Here is a 24,617-nt window from a genome sequence, read left to right as displayed (position 1 = left end):
CGCCGTCACCGAATCTATAAATAAATCTCTGCACACGGTTCTAAATCATCTGCACACGATCTATCATTGTCATCTCTGCACTTTATTGAACTGTAACCTTCCATGAAAACGACAATCCCGTTTTAATGATCCTTCATAAATCAGGAATTACACGTTATTATATAAAATAAGAGGGATTTTGGATCTTATTAAAATCTTTTTGAATTCGAGTAATGCTAACATAAGGCAAAATATAACGTCATTTTACAACACGTCAAACCTCGGTTCTCTAAAAGGTGCTGGAGATGTTGGACGAGCACATTGATGTTAATAATTAATATTAGTACGCAAACAGTACATTTGTGTTGATGATCATAGTATATTTTTATACGCTCAGTAAAGAATGTGTTAGTTATACTAAAACAATGTTACATATATGTACTTATACTATATTAGTTTAATATGTACTTTTTGTTTACTATTTATTCTTTTCCTATTAATATATAGTTTATCTTTTCTAGAACCTTTTGGTAACACTGTAAACAACACTTTACGGAAGACAGCAAGTCTAATGTGATTCCCATGTTATTAATATGCACAATCTCGGTAACGTGAGACAGGATGCATATTTAAATTGCTGATAAAAGTAATCAACAATATGTCGGGCGCAAAGTCTCGAGTTTTATGCACACGGCCCTAATCACAAATTCCCATAGTTTTTACACTAAGCATTACCTATTCACATTGACCCTGTGTTATGCACACGAAGATGTTTTGCACACGTATTGATAAAGTTTTGTATAAAAAGATTCATATTTTCACACTGACAACCGATTGCTCTCACAGTTCCTAGAAGGTATCAAGATAAACAAGACAAGATGTCTGCAACCGAAGGTGGGTGGTACAATGTAATTCTTTCAATTTCGGACATATTGACTTCTGAAAAATGATTATGAACAACCACGATCTTGACTTTTTCACACTTGCTGAATTTATCTAACTGGTTTGCAATTATCTTATTTTCGTTTATTAATAAACTTCTATAAAGGTATTTCTATGAGAACATAATGAGACATAAAAATGTACGTTGCTTTTCATTTAATCTCAATATAGTTAATGAACGAATTTTATTTTCCTTACTCGACACAGCCGTGTTCTGTGCCAAGTGTCCAGGCGGTAAATGTGGCTGTACTGGTACCGACTGCTGTACTAACAACTGTCGATGTCCGGGATGTAAGGTTGGCTGTGGATGTTTCTGTAAGTTGTCATTATACTTATATGGTAATTTATTAACATATGTGCTGGGCCTGCCTTAGATATAGAAATATAAAAAAAGTAATATCTGTTAGATTAAACCTTATCAACATTCACTTGTAGATGGTCCAATACGTTCCTGGTTTTAATTCACAAATGTACCATTAGTTTCTGGCATGCATTTCAACATGTGGTTGGGTACAGAATATGGCATTTTTGTTCATCTATGATAAAATGTGCTGAACATGAATCGTAACTGTTGGATATTTGAAAAATGAAAGTAACATGAATTATTTTTGTATCATTTTTCATTCCTTCCTTTTCGATGGTGAACCTATGAAAGAAAACTGAGGCGGGGGACATAGCCCTTTTTTCTTCTTCTTTGTCCCATTAAGTAAATATAATATTTATCGTTTTTTGACAAATCTTAAGATAACAGCATTGTAGATCCTAAGATTTCAAAACATGATTATTGATTACCGATTAATTCTTTTTTTGAAAGGTCTACCTGGTCAGTTTCGTAATGATTCTATCCTCCACTTTACTGATGTGACGTCATTAATTACAATGTAATATCACACTTAGAGTCCAAAAGTTATGCAAATATAGAATTGAAGAAATATTTTACATTGTAGTTCAATATTTTTATGCCGTATATTTCATTTCTAGCTGCAAAGAATGCTACTTGTCCTGATGGAATTTGCCAGATGGGGGTAGCATGCAGTTGTGGAGACTCGTGTAAATGCAGTGACGCATGCCAATGCCCTAATTGTAATGCCGGATGTAAATGTGCAGGTAATCCATGTTAATGATGTCTGAATTATAATTATATGCAAGGTGGTTAAGTTAGTTATTACAGTCAAACCTGTCTTTAAAGGCCACACAAGGGAGTAGGGAAAAGTGGCGTTAAGCACATGTGGAATTTATATATAGGTTCAATTTCTATGAACTGTATATTAGCTAGGGAACCAAAAGGTGACCTGTATAGACAGGTGACCATTGTATGAAGATAGATACTAAGAGAGGTTTGACTGTGTAGTAATAATCTTTTTTATATCGCGAACAATTTACACCAGAAATTTCTGTAACAAAGTGGTTATTTTTCACATCTTATTGACGATAATAGAAATAACTTACTAAAAGCGACACAGCTGTTTATTTACCTGTCGTTGATGTAAATTTTCCTTTTCTCTCAGGTGCTAACTTCGTGTGTTCCGACGACTGCCAGTCAGGAAAATGTTGCGGTACCAGCGCATGTAAGTGCAACGGCAAATGCGCATGTCCGAAGTGCAAATGCAACTGTGCATCTGGTAAGTTCCTGAATTATTACATAGTAATATATCTAACAAAACATGATTGAAGCTATCGTAGAATATGTGAATAATTTAATGAAAATATAACAAAAAAAGGTTGCACTTAACTGTATTTCGGGTAAATTTGTCAATTATATGAAACGTATTGTAATGTGTTTTTTACATTTTTTTATTCTCATCTTATTTGTGGATCTTGCTTTCTTAATTTTCATATTTTTCGATTTTTTTTTTACTAACGTATGTGTTTTTAAAAAACACAAAAACGATCATATAGTGAAAGCACTTGTCTTTTGATGATATACTGTGCTACATACCCGGGTAACCTTATAAAAACATATTTATGCTATGGATAATTAAAATGTCAGTTTTCTCCATGAACAAATTATCAACGGAAATACACAGTAACATTTAATGGAAAACATAATCTGAATTGAAACAATTTATATCTTATTTCAGGGGCCTGTACGTGCGGTGTGGGCTGTACTGGACCCACAAACTGCAAGTGTGCTACTGATTGCACGTGCAAGCAGTAAGCGAAGACGTTTTGCCTAAAACCTACAAGTTATATGCAATGGACTGATCTTCTGTTGTTAGATGTCATACTTACTGACATTGAAGTTCATTTCTTATTATTTAGATACTTTATAAGCAGATTATCGTTAAAATCCTGTTACTCTGCTGATGGGTTGTTCTCTTTTTCAGAAACAATGAAAAAAAAAATTAAATGTTTCACTTTTAATTTGTCTTTCGTTATTTATCAACTATGGTTTTTGAGGTGTGTATATTTTCAATCTTAATTACAACATAAACATATAATTCCTTATGTCATTTTACAACTTCTGTATTATTAAGGAATTAACTAAGTTATTAAAAGACTTTAACATACACACCTTCACTAAATATACATATATAAATGGATACAAACATTGTGGAATGCTCATCAATTATTGATGATACGTGAGAATAATTAATCAAACCAGATATCTGATAGGTATTTATTACAAATGTAATCTGTTGTCAGATGAGGAGCATTCGATGAAGCACCAATTAATTCATAGTAGTTAATTCTTTGTTTTTTAGTTTAGTTTTTTTTGTTTTGTTCTTTTTTTTTCATGCTGATGTTGATTTATGTTTTACACATCTCTACCTGCAGCAAAAAACAAATCATGATAAGAATGTACAAAAGACACACAGGTTGATATCATTTTTCAATATAACTTCAAAGTTGATACAGTGTGGCCAAAATTAAACTACATCATACAGACTTTCTGCTTTAGGACTTGTTATTAGGGTCAAAGTAAACAGGAGGATATTAAAGACAATCAAACATTTAGATATAGAAATGATCAATAAATTAATAAGAACAGTATGAACAAATATTACAAATTCCATATATATATATATTATAAATAGAATAGGCTGAGACCAGAATATTCCTATGAAGACTTTTGATACTTGTAGTAACACGAGAAAACATTATAATAAAACATTTACAATTTCATTTAAAATGATTGATTATACAACTTTTACAAAATTTACTGAACTATCCTAGATTTTTATATTTCTTTCAATTACCCCTCCTAGGCTGAATTATTTTACAACAATTGCGAAACAAGTGATGTCAACTTATACTAATCACTCTTGTTGGCCCGGATGTAAGCGCGCGAGGGGTCTTATTGTGGGAGAAAACCGGAGTACCCAAGTGGTCGGGCAGGTGACCCCTTACCTTTTCACGTCCGGGAATTGAACCCCGGTCGGCGACGTGAAAGGCGAGTGCGTTACCACTGCGCCACCCGACAACCAACTAGGCCCTTAATATCAATTAATTGTTTAGTGCTATTCACTTGTTTGACCTTATTATCGAAAACCCGTACAATAATTACTCAGATATGAGGTTTTGCATGCTACATGTACATCGTAACAGGATGGGAAAATTGCTTAAAACGTACAATAAAATATAGCTCAGAACAAGCTGCTGAGCGAAGTTTGGCAAAACAATTGAAAGAGAAACTCTGCACTGTTACTTTTTATAAACAATATTTACTTATTTTAATTTGTCCCTAAATGCATGAATTGGTACTATTTATAGTATTTTCAATATCGAAGATAATACAAAAGATACAAAAATTATCAACATTATTCAGTATAATTTAAGAACAAGATACAGTATAGTCAAATGATAAACTGCACAATATAAAATATTGACACATCCACCTAATCGTAATTCGAAAGCGAAATTGATCAAACTGGGAAGATATCAGGACACAAAAAAATTATTGTCACTGAGACTCCTGGAAAAGTATAAAACCAGGGGTTTAGTAAGATAAGTCATTTCTTGTTCCCAAAGGTAAACAAAACTTGAACCACCTGGCATCAGACACTGCAAGCTTCATATCGCACAAGGAAACAAAATATTTTACAATGGGGCATTATCACGAACGTAACATCCCCCCAGTTCTTCATTAATCTGCATCTCTCGAAACCCTGTGTTGTTAATTGTCTGTCAGCTGACCACATCTTGCACGGAAATCGTGAACTTGTGAATAAGACGATAAAAATAAAAAAAATTAACATATGCTGTTTCTATACTGTTACTCAATAGCATTGTGTCTTATTAAATCTTCATTGAACTAAAACAATTTGTTAGCATCTTTCAAGCAGTGCCTGAAACAAATAGCAATCATAATGATATAGAAGACAAAGTATCACTTATTTCCAAAATTGCAAAAAACAAAAAGGGTTTTGCATATTGTGTAATGTTAAGAAATGATATTTTTGAGCTGTTATCATTTTAGTTTATTTGAAGAAAGAGCAAAATACAACAAAAGACAGAAATATGGCAGACCCTATATATCATATATATATTTTTTATTTTTTAAGGTTGATAAGATTAATAATGATGTTTAGAATGGTAATATTAAAGCAAAAGTCACAGCTACAGACACTTTCTCTCTCTCTTTTTTCTCGTCACTATTTTAAAAGTAACCATAAAGAGAAACAAATGTGAGGTCAATAGTAATTTTACAGTTTTAAACAGTTTGATTTGGGTTTGCAAATCAAGTCATAAGGTTCTCTCAAATTCTAGTTTTGTTCCGGAAACGTAGGTAACAAAACAGAATTTCAAAATTATACATAAGTGTCAATCCCTACCAATCTTTACAAAAGTTACATCAAACGATTGTGTATGGAGGGGTTCTGGATAAGTATAGTCAGCTTGACAATATGGTATTAAATGGCCCAGTAAAGTTTATGGTAACAGGACAGAATTGAATCTCTGGGACAAACAACAAAACATTAAATATATCAGCATAAGTAATTAAACAATTAAGTTCTTGGTTTGAAATCATTTTTAAGCACACAAATCTATACATAGATCCCTGCACACGGTTCTAAATCATCTGCACATGATCTATCTTTGTCATCTCTGCACACGGTCTTTATTGATCTATAACCTTCCATGAAAACGACAATACCGTTTTAATGATCCTTCATAAATCAGGAATTACACGTTATTATATAAAATTAGAAGTATTTTGGATCTTATTAAAATCTTTTTGAATTCGAGTAATGCTAACATAAGGCAAAATATAACGTCATTTTACAACACGTCAAACCTCGGTTCTCTAAAAGGTGTTGAAGATGTTGGACGAACATATTAATGTTAAAAATAGTACGCAAACAGTACATTTGTGTTGATGATCACAGTATATTTTTGTACGCTCAGTAAAGAATGTGTTAGTTATATTAAAACAATGTTACATATATGTACTTATACAATATTAGTATAATATATACTTTTATTTACTATTTATTCTTTTCCTATTAATATATAGCTTATCTTTTCTAGAACCTTTTGGTAACACTGTAAACAACACTTTACGGAAGACAACAAGTCTGATGTGATTCCCATGTTATTAATATGCACAATCTCGGTAACGAGAGACAGGGTGCATATTTATATTACTGATAAAAGTAATCAACAATATGTCGGGCGCAAAGTCTCAACTTGTAATCGAGTTTTATGCACACGGCCCTAATCACAAATTCCCATAGTTTTTATACTAAGCATTACCTATTCACATTGATCCTGTGTTATGCACACGAAGATGTTTTGCACACGTATTGATAAAGTTTTGTATAAAAAGATTCATATTTTCACACGGACAACCGTTTGCTCTAACCGTTCCTAGAAGGTATCAAGATAAACAAGACAAGATGTCTGCAACCGAAGGTGGGTGGTACAATGTAATTCTTTCAATTTCGGACACATTGACTTCTGAAAAATGATTATGCACAACCACGATCTTGACTTTTTCACAATTGCTGAATTTATCTAACTGGTTTGCAATTATCTTATTTTCGTTTATTAATAAACTTCTATAAAGGTATTTCTATGAGAACATAATGAGACATAAAATGTACGTTGCTTTTCATTTAATCTCAATATAGTTAATGAACGAATTTTATTTTCCTTACTCGACACAGCCGTGTTCTGTGCCAAGTGTCCAGGCGGTAAATGTGGCTGTACTGGTACCGACTGCTGTACTAACAACTGTCGATGTCCGGGATGTAAGGTTGGCTGTGGATGTTTCTGTAAGTTGTCATTATACTTATATGGTAATTTATTAACATATGTGCTGGGCCTGCCTTAGATATAGAAATATAAAAAAAAGTAATATCTGTTAGATTAAACCTTATCAACATTCACTTGTAGATGGTCCAATACGTTCCTGGTTTTAATTCACAAATGTACCATTAGTTTCTGGCATGCATTTCAACATGTGGTTGGGTACAGAATATGGCATTTTTGTTCATCTATGATAAAATGTGCTGAACATGAATCGTAACTGTTGGATATTTGAAAAATGAAAGTAACATGAATTATTTTTGTATCATTTTTCATTCCTTCCTTTTCGATGGTGAACCTATGAAAGAAAACTGAGGCGGGGGACATAGCCCTTTTTTCTTCTTCTTTGTCCCATTAAGTAAATATAATATTTATCGTCTTTTGACAAATCTTAAGATAACAGCATTGTAGATTCTAAGATTTCAAAACATGATTATTGATTACCGATTAATTCTTTTTTTGAAAGGTCTACCTGGTCAGTTTCGTAATGATTCTATCCTCCACTTTACTGATGTGACGTCATTAATTACAATGTAATATCACACTTAGAGTCCAAAAGTTATGCAAATATAGAATTGAAGAAATATTTTACATTGTAGTTCAATATTTTTATGCCGTATATTTCATTTCTAGCTGCAAAGAATGCTACTTGTCCTGATGGAATTTGCCAGATGGGGGTAGCATGCAGTTGTGGAGACTCGTGTAAATGCAGTGACGCATGCCAATGCCCTAATTGTAATGCCGGATGTAAATGTGCAGGTAATCCATGTTAATGATGTCTGAATTATAATTATATGCAAGGTGGTTAAGTTAGTTATTACAGTCAAACCTGTCTTTAAAGGCCACACAAGGGAGTAGGGAAAAGTGGCGTTAAGCACATGTGGAATTTATATATCAATTTCTATGAACTGTATATTAGCTAGGGAACCAAAAGGTGACCTGTATAGACAGGTGACCATTGTATGAAGATAGATACTAAGAGAGGTTTGACTGTGTAGTAATAATCTTTTTTATATCGCGAACAATTTACACCAGAAATTTCTGTAACAAAGTGGTTATTTTTCACATCTTATTGACGATAATAGAAATAACTTACTAAAAGCGACACAGCTGTTTATTTACCTGTCGTTGATGTAAATTTTCCTTTTCTCTCAGGTGCTAACTTCGTGTGTTCCGACGACTGCCAGTCAGGAAAATGTTGCGGTACCAGCGCATGTAAGTGCAACGGCAAATGCGCATGTCCGAAGTGCAAATGCAACTGTGCATCTGGTAAGTTCCTGAATTATTACATAGTAATATATCTAACAAAACATGATTGAAGCTATCGTAGAATATGTGAATAATTTAATGAAAATATAACAAAAAGAAGGTTGCATTCGGGTAAATTTGTCAATTATATGAAACGTTTTGTAATGTGTTTTTTACATTTTTTTATTCTCATCTTATTTGTGGATCTTGCTTTCTTAATTTTCATATTTTTCGATTTTTTTTTACTAACGTATGTGTTTTTAAAAAACACAAAAACGATCATATAGTGAAAGCACTTGTCTTTTGATGATATACTGTGCTACATACCCGGGATAATTAAAATGTCAGTTTTCTCCATGAACAAATTATCAACGGAAATGCACAGTAACATTTAATGGAAAACATAATCTGAATTGAAACAATTTATATCTTATTTCAGGGGCCTGTACGTGCGGTGTGGGCTGTACTGGACCCACAAACTGCAAGTGTGCTACTGATTGCACGTGCAAGCAGTAAGCGAAGACGTTTTGCCTAAAACCTACAAGTTATATGCAATGGACTGATCTTCTGTTGTTAGACGTCATACTTACTGACATTGAAGTTCATTTCTTATTATTTAGATACTTTATAAGCAGATTATCGTTAAAATCCTGTTACTCTGCTGATGGGTTGTTCTCTTTTTCAGAAACAATGAAAAAAAAAATTAAATGTTTCACTTTTAATTTGTCTTTCGTTATTTATCAACTATGGTTTTTGAGGTGTGTATATTTTCAATCTGAATTACAACATAAACATATAATTCCTTATGTCATTTTACAACTTCTGTATTATTAAGGAATTAACTAAGTTATTAAAAGACTTTAACATACACACCTTCACTAAATATACATATATAAATGGATACAAACATTGTGGAATGCTCATCAATTATTGATGATACGTGAGAATAATTAATCAAACCAGATATCTGATAGGTATTTATTACAAATGTAATCTGTTGTCAGATGAGGAGCATTCGATGAAGCACCAATTAATTCATAGTAGTTAATTCTTTGTTTTTTAGTTTAGTTTTTTTTTTTTTTTTTTTTGTTCTTTTTTTTCATGCTGATGTTGATTTATGTTTTACACATCTCTACCTGCAGCAAAAAACAAATCATGATAAGAATGTACAAAAGACACACAGGTTGATATCATTTTTCAATATAACTTCAAAGTTGATACAGTGTGGCCAAAATTAAACTACATCATACAGACTTTCTGCTTTAGGACTTGTTATTAGGGTCAAAGTAAACAGGAGGATATTAAAGACAATCAAACATTTAGATATAGAAATGATCAATAAATTAATAAGAACAGTATGAACAAATATTACAAATTACAGATATATATATATATTTGAAATAGAATAGGCTGAGACCAGAATATTCCTATGAAGACTTTTGATACTTGTAGTAACACGAGAAAACATTATAATAAAACATTTACAATTTCATTTAAAATGATTGATTATACAACTTTTACAAAATTTACTGAAATATCCTAGATTTTTATATTTCTTTCAATTACCCCTCCTAGGCTGAATTATTTTACAACAATTGCGAAACAAGTGATGTCAACTTATACTAATCACTCTTGTTGGCCCGGATGTAAGCGCGCGAGGGGTCTTATTGTGGGAGAAAACCGGAGTACCCAAGTGGTCGGGCAGGTGACCCCTTACCTTTTCACGTCCGGGAATTGAACCCCGGTCGGCGACGTGAAAGGCGAGTGCGTTACCACTGCGCCACCCGACCACCAACTAGGCCCTTAATATCAATTAATTGTTTAGTGCTATTCACTTGTTTGACCTTATTATCGAAAACCCGTACAATAATTACTCAGATATGAGGTTTTGCATGCTACATGTACATCGTAACAGGATGGGAAAATTGCTTAAAACGTACAATAAAATATAGCTCAGAACAAGCTGCTGAGCGAAGTTTGGCAAAACAATTGAAAGAGAAACTCTGCACTGTTACTTTTTATAAACAATATTTACTTATTTTAATTTGCCCCTAAATGCATGAATTGGTACTATTTATAGTATTTTCAATATCGAAGATAAAACAAAAGATACAAAAATTATCAACATTATTCAATAATTTAAGAACAAGATACAGTATAGTCAAATGATAAACTGCACAATATAAAATATTGACACATCCACCTAATCGTAATTCGAAAGCGAAATTGATCAAACTGGGAAGATATCAGGACACAAAAAAATTATTGTCACTGAGACTCCTGGAAAAGTATAAGACCAGGGGTTTAGTAAGATAAGTCATTTCTTGTTCCCAAAGGTAAACAAAACTTGAACCACCTGGCATCAGACACTGCAAGCTTCATATCGCACAAGGAAACAAAATATTTTACAATGGGGCATTATCACGAACGTAACATCCCCCCAGTTCTTCATTAATCTGCATCTCTCGATACCCTGTGTTGTTAATTGTCTGTCAGCTGACCACATCTTGCACGGAAATCGTGAACTTGTGAATAAGACGATAAAAATAAAAAAATTAACATATGCTGTTTCTATACTGTTACTCAATAGCATTGTGTCTTATTAAATCTTCATTGAACTAAAACAATTTGTTAGCATCTTTCAAGCAGTGCCTGAAACAAATAGCAATCATAATGATATAGAAGACAAAGTATCACTTATTTCCAAAATTGCAAAAAACAAAAAGGGTTTTGCATATTGTGTAATGTTAAGAAATGATATTTTTGAGCTGTTATCATTTTAGTTTATTTGAAGAAAGAGCAAAATACAACAAAAGACAGAAATATGGCAGACCCTATATATCATATATATTTTTTTTTATTTTTTAAGGTTGGTAAGATTAATAATGATGTTTAGAATGGTAATATTAAAGCAAAAGTCACTGCTACAGACACTTTCTCTCTCTCTTTTTTCTCGTCACTATTTTAAAAGTAACCATAAAGAGAAACAAATGTGAGGTCAATAGTAATTTTACAGTTTTAAACAGTTTGATTTGGGTTTGCAAATCAAGTCATAAGGTTCTCTCAAATTCTAGTTTTGTTCCGGAAACGTAGGTAACAAAACAGAACTTCAAAATTATACATAAGTGTCAATCCCTACGAATCTTTACAAAAGTTACATCAAAAGATTGTGTATGGAGGGGTTCTGGATAAGTATAGTCAGCTTGACAATATGGTATTAAATGGCCCAGTAAAGTTTATGGTAACAGGACAGAATTGAATCTCTGGGACAAACAACAAAACATTAAATATATCAGCATAAGTAATTAAACAATTAAGTTCTTGGTTTGAAATCATTTTTAAGCACACAAATCTATACATAGATCCCTGCACACGGTTCTAAATCATCTGCACATGATCTATCTTTGTCATCTCTGCACACGGTCTTTATTGATCTATAACCTTCCATGAAAACGACAATACCGTTTTAATGATCCTTCATAAATCAGGAATTACACGTTATTATATAAAATTAGAAGTATTTTGGATCTTATTAAAATCTTTTTGAATTCGAGTAATGCTAACATAAGGCAAAATATAACGTCATTTTACAACACGTCAAACCTCGGTTCTCTAAAAGGTGCTGAAGATGTTGGACGAACATATTAATGTTAAAAATAGTACGCAAACAGTACATTTGTGTTGATGATCACAGTATATTTTTGTACGCTCAGTAAAGAATGTGTTAGTTATATTAAAACAATGTTACATATATGTACTTATACTATATTAGTATAATATATACTTTTTATTTACTATTTATTCTTTTCCTATTGATATATAGCTTATCATTTCTAGAACCTTTTGGTAACACTGTAAACAACACTTTACGGAAGACAACAAGTCTGATGTGATTCCCATGTTATTAATATGCACAATCTCGGTAACGAGAGACAGGGTGCATATTTATATTACTGATAAAAGTAATCAACAATATGTCGGGCGCAAAGTCTCAACTTGTAATCGAGTTTTATGCACACGGCCCTAATCACAAATTCCCATAGTTTTTATACTAAGCATTACCTATTCACATTGATCCTGTGTTATGCACACGAAGATGTTTTGCACACGTATTGATAAAGTTTTGTATAAAAAGATTCATATTTTCACACTGACAACCGATTGCTCTAACCGTTCCTAGAAGGTATCAAGATAAACAAGACAAGATGTCTGCAACCGAAGGTGGGTGGTGCAATGTAATTCTTTCAATTTCGGACACATTGACTTCTGAAAAATGATTATGAACAACCACGATCTTGACTTTTTCACAATTGCTGAATTTATCTGACTGGTTTGCAATTATCTTATTTTCGTTTATTAATAAACTTCTATAAAGGTATTTCTATGAGAACATAATGAGACATAAAATGTACGTTGCTTTTCATTTAATCTCAATATAGTTAATGAACGAATTTTATTTTCCTTACTCGACACAGCCGTGTTCTGTGCCAAGTGTCCAGGCGGTAAATGTGGCTGTACTGGTACCGACTGCTGTACTAACAACTGTCGATGTCCGGGATGTAAGGTTGGCTGTGGATGTTTCTGTAAGTTGTCATTATACTTATATGGTAATTTATTAACATATGTGCTGGGCCTGCCTTAGATATAGAAATATAAAAAAGTAATATCTGTTAGATTAAACCTTATCAACATTCACTTGTAGATGGTCCAATACGTTCCTGGTTTTAATTCACAAATGTACCATTAGTTTCTGGCATGCATTTCAACATGTGGTTGGGTACAGAATATGGCATTTTTGTTCATCTATGATAAAATGTGCTGAACATGAATCGTAACTGTTGGATATTTGAAAAATGAAAGTAACATGAATTATTTTTGTATCATTTTTCATTCCTTCCTTTTCGATGGTGAACCTATGAAAGAAAACTGAGGCGGGGGACATAGCCCTTTTTTCTTCTTCTTTGTCCCATTAAGTAAATATAATATTTATCGTCTTTTGACAAATCTTAAGATAACAGCATTGTAGATTCTAAGATTTCAAAACATGATTATTGATTACCGATTAATTCTTTTTTTGAAAGGTCTACCTGGTCAGTTTCGTAATGATTCTATCCTCCACTTTACTGATGTGACGTCATTAATTACAATGTAATATCACACTTAGAGTCCAAAAGTTATGCAAATATAGAATTGAAGAAATATTTTGCATTGTAGTTCAATATTTTTATGCCGTATATTTCATTTCTAGCTGCAAAGAATGCTACTTGTCCTGATGGAATTTGCCAGATGGGGGTAGCATGCAGTTGTGGAGACTCGTGTAAATGCAGTGACGCATGCCAATGCCCTAATTGTAATGCCGGATGTAAATGTGCAGGTAATCCATGTTAATGATGTCTGAATTATAATTATATGCAAGGTGGTTAAGTTAGTTATTACAGTCAAACCTGTCTTTAAAGGCCACACAAGGGAGTAGGGAAAAGTGGCGTTAAGCACATGTGGAATTTATATATAGGTTCAATTTCTATGAACTGTATATTAGCTAGGGAACCAAAAGGTGACCTGTATAGACAGGTGACCATTGTATGAAGATAGATACTAAGAGAGGTTTGACTGTGTAGTAATAATCTTTTTTATATCGCGAACATTTTACACCAGAAATTTCTGTAACAAAGTGGTTATTTTTCACATCTTATTGACGATAATAGAAATAACTTACTAAAAGCGACACAGCTGTTTATTTACCTGTCGTTGATGTAAATTTTCCTTTTCTCTCAGGTGCTAACTTCGTGTGTTCCGACGACTGCCAGTCAGGAAAATGTTGCGGTACCAGCGCATGTAAGTGCAACGGCAAATGCGCATGTCCGAAGTGCAAATGCAACTGTGCATCTGGTAAGTTCCTGAATTATTACATAGTAATATATCTAACAAAACATGATTGAAGCTATCGTAGAATATGTGAATAATTTAATGAAAATATAACAAAAAGAAGGTTGCACTTAACTGTATTTGGGGTAAATTTGTCAATTATATGAAACGTATTGTAATGTTTGCTTTCTTAATTTTCATATTTTTCGATTTTTTTACTAACGTATGTGTTTTTAAAAAACACAAAAACGATCATATAGTGAAAGCACTTGTCTTTTGATGATATACTGTGCTACATACCCGGGTAACCTTATAAAAACATATTTATGCTATGGATAATTAAAATGTCAGTTTTCTCCATGAACAAATTATCAACGGAAATACACAGTAACATTTAATGGAAAACATAATCTGAATTGAAACAATTTATATCTTATTTCAGGGACCTGTACGTGCGGTGTGGGCTGTACTGGACCCACAAACTGCAAGTGTGCTACTGATTGCACGTGCATGCAGTAAGCGAAGACGTTTTGCCTAAAACCTACAAGTTATATGCAATGGACTGATCTTCTGTTGTTAGACGTCATACTTACTGACATTGAAGTTCATTTCTTATTATTTAGATACTTTATAAGCAGATTATCGTTAAAATCCTGTTACTCTGCTGATGGGTTGTTCTCTTTTTCAGAAACAATGAAAAAAAATTAAATGTTTCACTTTTAATTTGTCTTTCGTTATTTATCAACTATGGTTTTTGAGGTGTGTATATTTTCAATCTTAATTACAACATAAACATATAATTCCTTATGTCATTTTACAACTTCTGTATTATTAAGGAATTAACTAAGTTATTAAAAGACTTTAACATACACACCTTCACTAAATATACATATGTAAATGGATACAAACATTGTGGAATGCTCATCAATTATTGATGATACGTGAGAATAATTAATCAAACCAGATATCTGATAGGTATTTATTACAAATGTAATCTGTTGTCAGATGAGGAGCATTCGATGAAGCACCAATTAATTCATAGTAGTTAATTCTTAGTTTAGTTTTTTTTTTTTTTTTTTTTTTGTTTTGTTCTTTTTTTTCATGCTGATGTTGATTTATGTTTTACACATCTCTACCTGCAGCAAAAAACAAATCATGATAAGAATGTACAAAAGACACACAGGTTGATATCATTTTTCAATATAACTTCAAAGTTGATACAGTGTGGCCAAAATTAAACTACATCATACAGACTTTCTGCTTTAGGACTTGTTATTAGGGTCAAAGTAAACAGGAGGATATTAAAGACAATCAAACATTTAGATATAGAAATGATCAATAAATTAATAAGAACAGTATGAACAAATATTACAAATTACAGATATATATATATTTGAAATAGAATAGGCTGAGACCAGAATATTCCTATGAAGACTTTTGATACTTGTAGTAAAACGAGAAAACATTATAATAAAACATTTACAATTTCATTTAAAATGATTGATTATACAACTTTTACAAAATTTACTGAAATATCCTAGATTTTTATATTTCTTTCAATTACCCCTCCTAGGCTGAATTATTTTACAACAATTGCGAAACAAGTGATGTCAACTTATACTAATCACTCTTGTTGGCCCGGATGTAAGCGCGCGAGGGGTCTTATTGCGGGAGAAAACCGGAGTACCCAAGTGGTCGGGCAGGTGACCCCTTACCTTTTCACGTCCGGGAATTGAACCCCGGTCGGCGACGTGAAAGGCGAGTGCGTTACCACTGCGCCACCCGACCACCAACTAGGCCCTTAATATCAATTAATTGTTTAGTGCTATTCACTTGTTTGACCTTATTATCGAAAACCCGTACAATAATTACTCAGATATGAGGTTTTGCATGCTACATGTACATCGTAACAGGATGGGAAAATTGCTTAAAACGTACAATAAAATATAGCTCAGAACAAGCTGCTGAGCGAAGTTTGGCAAAACAATTGAAAGAGAAACTCTGCACTGTTACTTTTTATAAACAATATTTACTTATTTTAATTTGCCCCTAAATGCATGAATTGGTACTATTTATAGTATTTTCAATATCGAAGATAAAATAAAAGATACAAAAATTATCAACATTATTCAATAATTTAAGAACAAGATACAGTATAGTCAAATGATAAACTGCACAATATAAAATATTGACACATCCACCTAATCGTAATTCGAAAGCGAAATTGATCAAACTGGGAAGATATCAGGACACAAAAAAATTATTGTCACTGAGACTCCTGGAAAAGTATAAGACCAGGGGTTTAGTAAGGTAAGTCATTTCTTGTTCCCAAAGGTAAACAAAACTTGAACCACCTGGCATCAGACACTGCAAGCTTCATATCGCACAAGGAAACAAAATATTTTACAATGGGGCATTATCACGAACGTAATATCCCCCCAGTTCTTCATTAATCTGCATCTCTCGATACCCTGTGTTGTTAATTGTCTGTCAGCTGACCACATCTTGCACGGAAATCGTGAACTTGTGAATAAGACGATAAAAATAAAAAAATTAACATATGCTGTTTCTATACTGTTACTCAATAGCATTGTGTCTTATTAAATCTTCATTGAACTAAAACAATTTGTTAGCATCTTTCAAGCAGTGCCTGAAACAAATAGCAATCATAATGATATAGAAGACAAAGTATCACTTATTTCCAAAATTGCAAAAAACAAAAAGGGTTTTGCATATTGTGTAATGTTAAGAAATGATATTTTTGAGCTGTTATCATTTTAGTTTATTTGAAGAAAGAGCAAAATACAACAAAAGACAGAAATATGGCAGACCCTATATATCATATATATTTTTTTTTATTTTTTAAGGTTGGTAAGATTAATAATGATGTTTAGAATGGTAATATTAAAGCAAAAGTCACTGCTGCAGACACTTTCTCTCTCTCTTTTTTCTCGTCACTATTTTAAAAGTAACCATAAAGAGAAACAAATGTGAGGTCAATAGTAATTTTACAGTTTTAAACAGTTTGATTTGGGTTTGCAAATCAAGTCATAAGGTTCTCTCAAATTCTAGTTTTGTTCCGGAAACGTAGGTAACAAAACAGAACTTCAAAATTATACATAAGTGTCAATCCCTACGAATCTTTACAAAAGTTACATCAAAAGATTGTGTATGGAGGGGTTCTGGATAAGTATAGTCAGCTTGACAATATGGTATTAAATGGCCCAGTAAAGTTTATGGTAACAGGACAGAATTGAATCTCTGGGACAAACAACAAAACATTAAATATATCAGCATAAGTAATTAAACAATTAAGTTCTTGGTTTGAAATCATTTATAAGCACACAAATCTATACATAGATCCCTGCACACGGTTCTAAATCATCTGCACATGATCTATCTTTGTCATCTCTGCACACGGTCTTTATTGATCTATAACCTTCCATGAAAACGACAATACCGTTTTAATGATCCTTCATAAATCAGGAATTACACGTTATTATATAAAATTAGAAGTATTTTGGATCTTATTAAAATCTTTTTGAATTCGAGTAATGCTAACATAAGGCAAAATATAACGTCATTTTACAACACGTCAAACCTCGGTTCTCTAAAAGGTGCTGAAGATGTTGGACGAACATATTAATGTTAAAAATAGTACGCAAACAGTACATTTGTGTTGATAATCACAGTATATTTTTGTACGCTCAGTAAAGAATGTGTTAGTTATATTAAAACAATGTTACATATATGTACTTATACTATATTAGTATAATATATACTTTTTATTTACTATTTATTCTTTTCCTATTGATATATAGCTTATCATTTCTAGAACCTTTTGGTAACACTGTAAACAACACTTTACGGAAGACAACAAGTCTGATGTGATTCCCATGTTATTAATATGCACAATCTCGGTAACGAGAGACAGGGTGCATATTTATATTACTGATAAAAGTAATCAACAATATGTCGGGCGCAAAGTCTCAACTTGTAATCGAGTTTTATGCACACGGCCCTAATCACAAATTCCCATAGTTTTTATACTAAGCATTACCTATTCACATTGATCCTGTGTTATGCACACGAAGATGTTTTGCACACGTATTGATAAAGTTTTGTATAAAAAGATTCATATTTTCACACTGACAACCGATTGCTCTAACCGTTCCTAGAAGGTATCAAGATAAACAAGACAAGATGTCTGCAACCGAAGGTGGGTGGTGCAATGTAATTCTTTCAATTTCGGACACATTGACTTCTGAAAAATGATTATGAACAACCACGATCTTGACTTTTTCACAATTGCTGAATTTATCTGACTGGTTTGCAATTATCTTATTTTCGTTTATTAATAAACTTCTATAAAGGTATTTCTATGAGAACATAATGAGACATAAAATGTACGTTGCTTTTCATTTAATCTCAATATAGTTAATGAACGAATTTTATTTTCCTTACTCGACACAGCCGTGTTCTGTGCCAAGTGTCCAGGCGGTAAATGTGGCTGTACTGGTACCGACTGCTGTACTAACAACTGTCGATGTCCGGGATGTAAGGTTGGCTGTGGATGTTTCTGTAAGTTGTCATTATACTTATATGGTAATTTATTAACATATGTGCTGGGCCTGCCTTAGATATAGAAATATAAAAAAGTAATATCTGTTAGATTAAACCTTATCAACATTCACTTGTAGATGGTCCAATACGTTCCTGGTTTTAATTCACAAATGTACCATTAGTTTCTGGCATGCATTTCAACATGTGGTTGGGTACAGAATATGGCATTTTTGTTCATCTATGATAAAATGTGCTGAACATGAATCGTAACTGTTGGATATTTGAAAAATGAAAGTAACATGAATTATTTTTGTATCATTTTTCATTCCTTCCTTTTCGATGGTGAACCTATGAAAGAAAACTGAGGCGGGGGACATAGCCCTTTTTTCTTCTTCTTTGTCCCATTAAGTAAATATAATATTTATCGTCTTTTGACAAATCTTAAGATAACAGCATTGTAGATTCTAAGATTTCAAAACATGATTATTGATTACCGATTAATTCTTTTTTTTGAAAGGTCTACCTGGTCAGTTTCGTAATGATTCTATCCTCCACTTTACTGATGTGACGTCATTAATTACAATGTAATATCACACTTAGAGTCCAAAAGTTATGCAAATATAGAATTGAAGAAATATTTTGCATTGTTGTTCAATATATTTATGCCGTATATTTCATTTCTAGCTGCAAAGAATGCTACTTGTCCTGATGGAATTTGCCAGATGGGGGTAGCATGCAGTTGTGGAGACTCGTGTAAATGCAGTGACGCATGCCAATGCCCTAATTGTAATGCCGGATGTAAATGTGCAGGTAATCCATGTTAATGATGTCTGAATTATAATTATATGCAAGGTGGTTAAGTTAGTTATTACAGTCAAACCTGTCTTTAAAGGCCACACAAGGGAGTAGGGAAAAGTGGCGTTAAGCACATGTGGAATTTATATATCAATTTCTATGAACTGTATATTAGCTAGGGAACCAAACGGTGACCTGTATAGACAGGTGACCATTGTATGAAGATAGATACTAAGAGAGGTTTGACTGTGTAGTAATAATCTTTTTTATATCGCGAACATTTTACACCAGAAATTTCTGTAACAAAGTGGTTATTTTTCACATCTTATTGACGATAATAGAAATAACTTACTAAAAGCGACACAGCTGTTTATTTACCTGTCGTTGATGTAAATTTTCCTTTTCTCTCAGGTGCTAACTTCGTGTGTTCCGACGACTGCCAGTCAGGAAAATGTTGCGGTACCAGCGCATGTAAGTGCAACGGCAAATGCGCATGTCCGAAGTGCAAATGCAACTGTGCATCTGGTAAGTTCCTGAATTATTACATAGTAATATATCTAACAAAACATGATTGAAGCTATCGTAGAATATGTGAATAATTTAATGAAAATATAACAAAAAGAAGGTTGCATTCGGGTAAATTTGTCAATTATATGAAACGTTTTGTAATGTGTTTTTTACATTTTTTTATTCTCATCTTATTTGTGGATCTTGCTTTCTTAATTTTCATATTTTTCGATTTTTTTTTTACTAACGTATGTGTTTTTAAAAAACACAAAAACGATCATATAGTGAAAGCACTTGTCTTTTGATGATATACTGTGCTACATACCCGGGTAACCTTATAAAAACATATTTATGCTATGGATAATTAAAATGTCAGTTTTCTCCATGAACAAATTATCAACGGAAATACACAGTAACATTTAATGGAAAACATAATCTGAATTGAAACAATTTATATCTTATTTCAGGGGCCTGTACGTGCGGTGTGGGCTGTACTGGACCCACAAACTGCAAGTGTGCTACTGATTGCACGTGCAAGCAGTAAGCGAAGACGTTTTGCCTAAAACCTACAAGTTATATGCAATGGACTGATCTTCTGTTGTTAGACGTCATACTTACTGACATTGAAGTTCATTTCTTATTATTTAGATACTTTATAAGCAGATTATCGTTAAAATCCTGTTACTCTGCTGATGGGTTGTTCTCTTTTTCAGAAACAATGAAAAAAAAAATTAAATGTTTCACTTTTAATTTGTCTTTCGTTATTTATCAACTATGGTTTTTGAGGTGTGTATATTTTCAATCTGAATTACAACATAAACATATAATTCCTTATGTCATTTTACAACTTCTGTATTATTAAGGAATTAACTAAGTTATTAAAAGACTTTAACATACACACCTTCACTAAATATACATATATAAATGGATACAAACATTGTGGAATGCTCATCAATTATTGATGATACGTGAGAATAATTAATCAAACCAGATATCTGATAGGTATTTATTACAAATGTAATCTGTTGTCAGATGAGGAGCATTCGATGAAGCACCAATTAATTCATAGTAGTTAATTCTTTGTTTTTTAGTTTAGTTTTTTTTTTTTTTTGTTGTTGTTCTTTTTTTTCATGCTGATGTTGATTTATGTTTTACACATCTCTACCTGCAGCAAAAAACAAATCATGATAAGAATGTACAAAAGACACACAGGTTGATATCATTTTTCAATATAACTTCAAAGTTGATACAGTGTGGCCAAAAATAAACTACATCATACAGACTTTCTGCTTTAGGACTTGTTATTAGGGTCAAAGTAAACAGGAGGATATTAAAGACAATCAAACATTTAGATATAGAAATGATCAATAAATTAATAAGAACAGTATGAACAAATATTACAAATTCCATATATATATATATATTTGAAATAGAATAGGCTGAGACCAGAATATTCCTATGAAGACTTTTGATACTTGTAGTAACACGAGAAAACATTATAATAAAACATTTACAATTTCAATTAAAATGATTGATTATACAACTTTTACAAAATTTACTGAAATATCCTAGATTTTTATATTTCTTTCAATTACCCCTCCTAGGCTGAATTATTTTACAACAATTGCGAAACAAGTGATGTCAACTTATACTAATCACTCTTGTTGGCCCGGATGTAAGCGCGCGAGGGGTCTTATTGTGGGAGAAAACCGGAGTACCCAAGTGGTCGGGCAGGTGACCCCTTACCTTTTCACGTCCGGGAATTGAACCCCGGTCGGCGACGTGAAAGGCGAGTGCGTTACCACTGCGCCACCCGACCACCAACTAGGCCCTTAATATCAATTAATTGTTTAGTGCTATTCACTTGTTTGACCTTATTATCGAAAACCCGTACAATAATTACTCAGATATGAGGTTTTGCATGCTACATGTACATCGTAACAGGATGGGAAAATTGCTTAAAACGTACAATAAAATATAGCTCAGAACAAGCTGCTGAGCGAAGTTTGGCAAAACAATTGAAAGAGAAACTCTGCACTGTTACTTTTTATAAACAATATTTACTTATTTTAATTTGTCCCTAAATGCATGAATTGGTACTATTTATAGTATTTTCAATATCGAAGATAATACAAAAGATACAAAAATTATCAACATTATTCAGTATAATTTAAGAACAAGATACAGTATAGTCAAATGATAAACTGCACAATATAAAATATTGACACATCCACCTAATCGTAATTCGAAAGCGAAATTGATCAAACTGGGAAGATATCAGGACACAAAAAAATTATTGTCACTGAGACTCCTGGAAAAGTATAAGACCAGGGGTTTAGTAAGATAAGTCATTTCTTGTTCCCAAAGTCAAACAAAACTTGAACCACCTGGCATCAGACACTGCAAGCTTCATATCGCACAAGGAAACAAAATATTTTACCATAAGGCATTATGACGAACGTAACATCCCCCCAGTTCTTCATTAATCTGCATCTCTCGAAACCCTGTGTTGTGAATTGTCTGTCAGTGACCACATCTTGCATGGAAATTGTGATCTTGGCAATAAGACGGTAAAACAAAATCTTAACATATGCTGTTTCTATACTGTTACTCAATAGCATTGTGTCTTCTTACAATCTTCATTGAACTAAAACATTTTTTTAGTATCTTTCAAGCAGTGCCTGAAACAAATAGCAATCATAATGATATAGACGACAAAGTATCACTTATTTCCAAAATTGCAAAAGACAAAAAGGGTTTTATATATTGTGTAATGTTAAGAAATGATATTTTTGTGCTGTTACCTCTTCAGTTTATCTGAAGAAAGAGCAAAATACAACAAGAGACAGAAATATGGCAGACACTATATATCAGATTTTTTTTCTGTTGTAACTTGCTGAATGCTGATAAGATTCCCTAATTTCAACAAAACTAATAATTAGCATAAGTAATTAAACAATTAATTTCTTGGTCTGAAATCATTTCTAAACACACCAATATGTTGTTTTAAAATATGTATGTTTTCCTCAGTGACAACAATTTTAAAAACTAAAAAAGACGACCACATATATACCAGCTATCAACCTATAATGTCCAGCTATCAACCTATAATGTCCAGCTATCAACCTATAAGTCCCCGTCATCACCCTATAATTCCCCGTCATCACCCTATAATTCCTCGCTATCAACCTTTAATGTCCAGCTATCACCCTATAATGTCCAGCTATCAACCTATAATGTCCAGCTATCACCCTATAATGTCCAGCTATCAACCTATAATGTCCAGCTATCAACCTATAATGTCCAGCTATCACCCTATAATGTCCAGCTATCAACCTATAATGTCCAGCTCTCAACCTATAATGTCCAGCTATCACCCTATAATGTCCAACTTTCACCCTATAATGTCCAGCTATCAACCTATAATGTCCAGCTATCAACCTATAATGTCCAGCTATCAACCTATAAGTCCCCGTCATCACCCTATAATTCCCCGTCATCACCCTATAATGTCCAGCTATCACCCTATAATGTCCAGCTATCAACCTATAATGTCCAGCTATCACCCTATAATGTCCAGCTATCACCCTATAATGTCCAGCTATCAACCTATAATGTCCAGCTATCAACCTATAATGTCCAGCTATCAACCTATAATGTCCAGCTATCAACCTATAATGTCCAGCTATCAACCTATAATGTCCAGCTATCAACCTATAATGTCCAGCTATCACCCTATAATGTCCAGCTATCAACCTATAATGTCCAGCTATCACCCTATAATGTCCAGCTATCAACCTATAATGTCCAGCTATCACCCTATAATTCCCCGTCATCACCCTATAATTCCTCCCTATCAGCCTATAATGTCCAGCTATCAACCTATAATGTCCAGCTATCATCCTATAATGTCCAGCTATCAACCTATAATGTCCAGCTATCAACATATAATGTCCAGCAATCAACCTATAATGTCCAGCTATCACCTATAATGTCCAGCTATCAACCTATAATGTCCAGCTATCACCCTATAATGTCCAGCTATCAACCTATAATGTCCAGCTATCACCCTATAATGTCCAGCTATCAACCTATAATGTCCAGCTATCAACCTATAATGTCCAGCTATCACCCTATAATGTCCAGCTATCACCCTATAATGTCCAGCTATCAACCTATAATGTCCAGCTATCACCCTATAATGTCCAGCTATCAACCTATAATGTCCAGCTATCAACCTATAATGTCCAGCTATCACCCTATAATGTCCAGCTATCAACCTATAATTCCCCGTCATCAACCTATAATGTCCAGCTATCACCCTATAATGTCCAGCTATCAACCTATAATGTCCAGCTATCACCCTATAATGTCCAGCTATCACCCTATAATGTCCAGCTATCACAGCTATCAATAATGTCCTCATAAATGTCCAGCTATCAACCTATAATGTCCAGCTATCACCC

The 24,617-nt window shown here is 33.0% G+C and overlaps 2 protein-coding genes across 2 annotated transcripts; both read left to right on the top strand.

The window, feature by feature from the left end:
• Positions 1-825: 825 nt before the first annotated feature.
• Positions 826-14,971, top strand: LOC132563742 (keratin-associated protein 5-4-like). The gene is made up of 11 exons (XM_060228492.1): positions 826-873; positions 1,129-1,236; positions 1,903-2,028; positions 2,430-2,543; positions 7,032-7,139; positions 7,807-7,932; positions 8,329-8,412; positions 12,897-13,004; positions 13,670-13,795; positions 14,197-14,310; positions 14,729-14,971. Exons 1-11 carry the CDS (start codon positions 858-860, stop codon positions 14,803-14,805), a joined length of 1,107 nt encoding a protein of 368 aa, XP_060084475.1. The 5' UTR covers positions 826-857; the 3' UTR covers positions 14,806-14,971.
• A 3,483-nt stretch (positions 14,972-18,454) lies between these two features.
• Positions 18,455-20,901, top strand: LOC132563741 (uncharacterized). Its single transcript, XM_060228491.1, has 5 exons — positions 18,455-18,505; positions 18,760-18,867; positions 19,534-19,659; positions 20,056-20,169; positions 20,619-20,901. Exons 1-5 carry the CDS (start codon positions 18,490-18,492, stop codon positions 20,693-20,695), a joined length of 441 nt encoding a protein of 146 aa, XP_060084474.1. The 5' UTR covers positions 18,455-18,489; the 3' UTR covers positions 20,696-20,901.
• The last annotated feature ends 3,716 nt before the right edge of the window (positions 20,902-24,617 follow it).

Source organism: Ylistrum balloti, unplaced genomic scaffold, assembly GCF_031769215.1.
Source record: "Ylistrum balloti isolate Yb309-2 unplaced genomic scaffold, AGI_CSIRO_Ybal_v1 Utg371844, whole genome shotgun sequence".
Lineage (NCBI taxonomy): Eukaryota > Metazoa > Mollusca > Bivalvia > Pectinida > Pectinidae > Ylistrum > Ylistrum balloti.
This window is presented reverse-complemented; position numbering and strand designations above follow the sequence as displayed.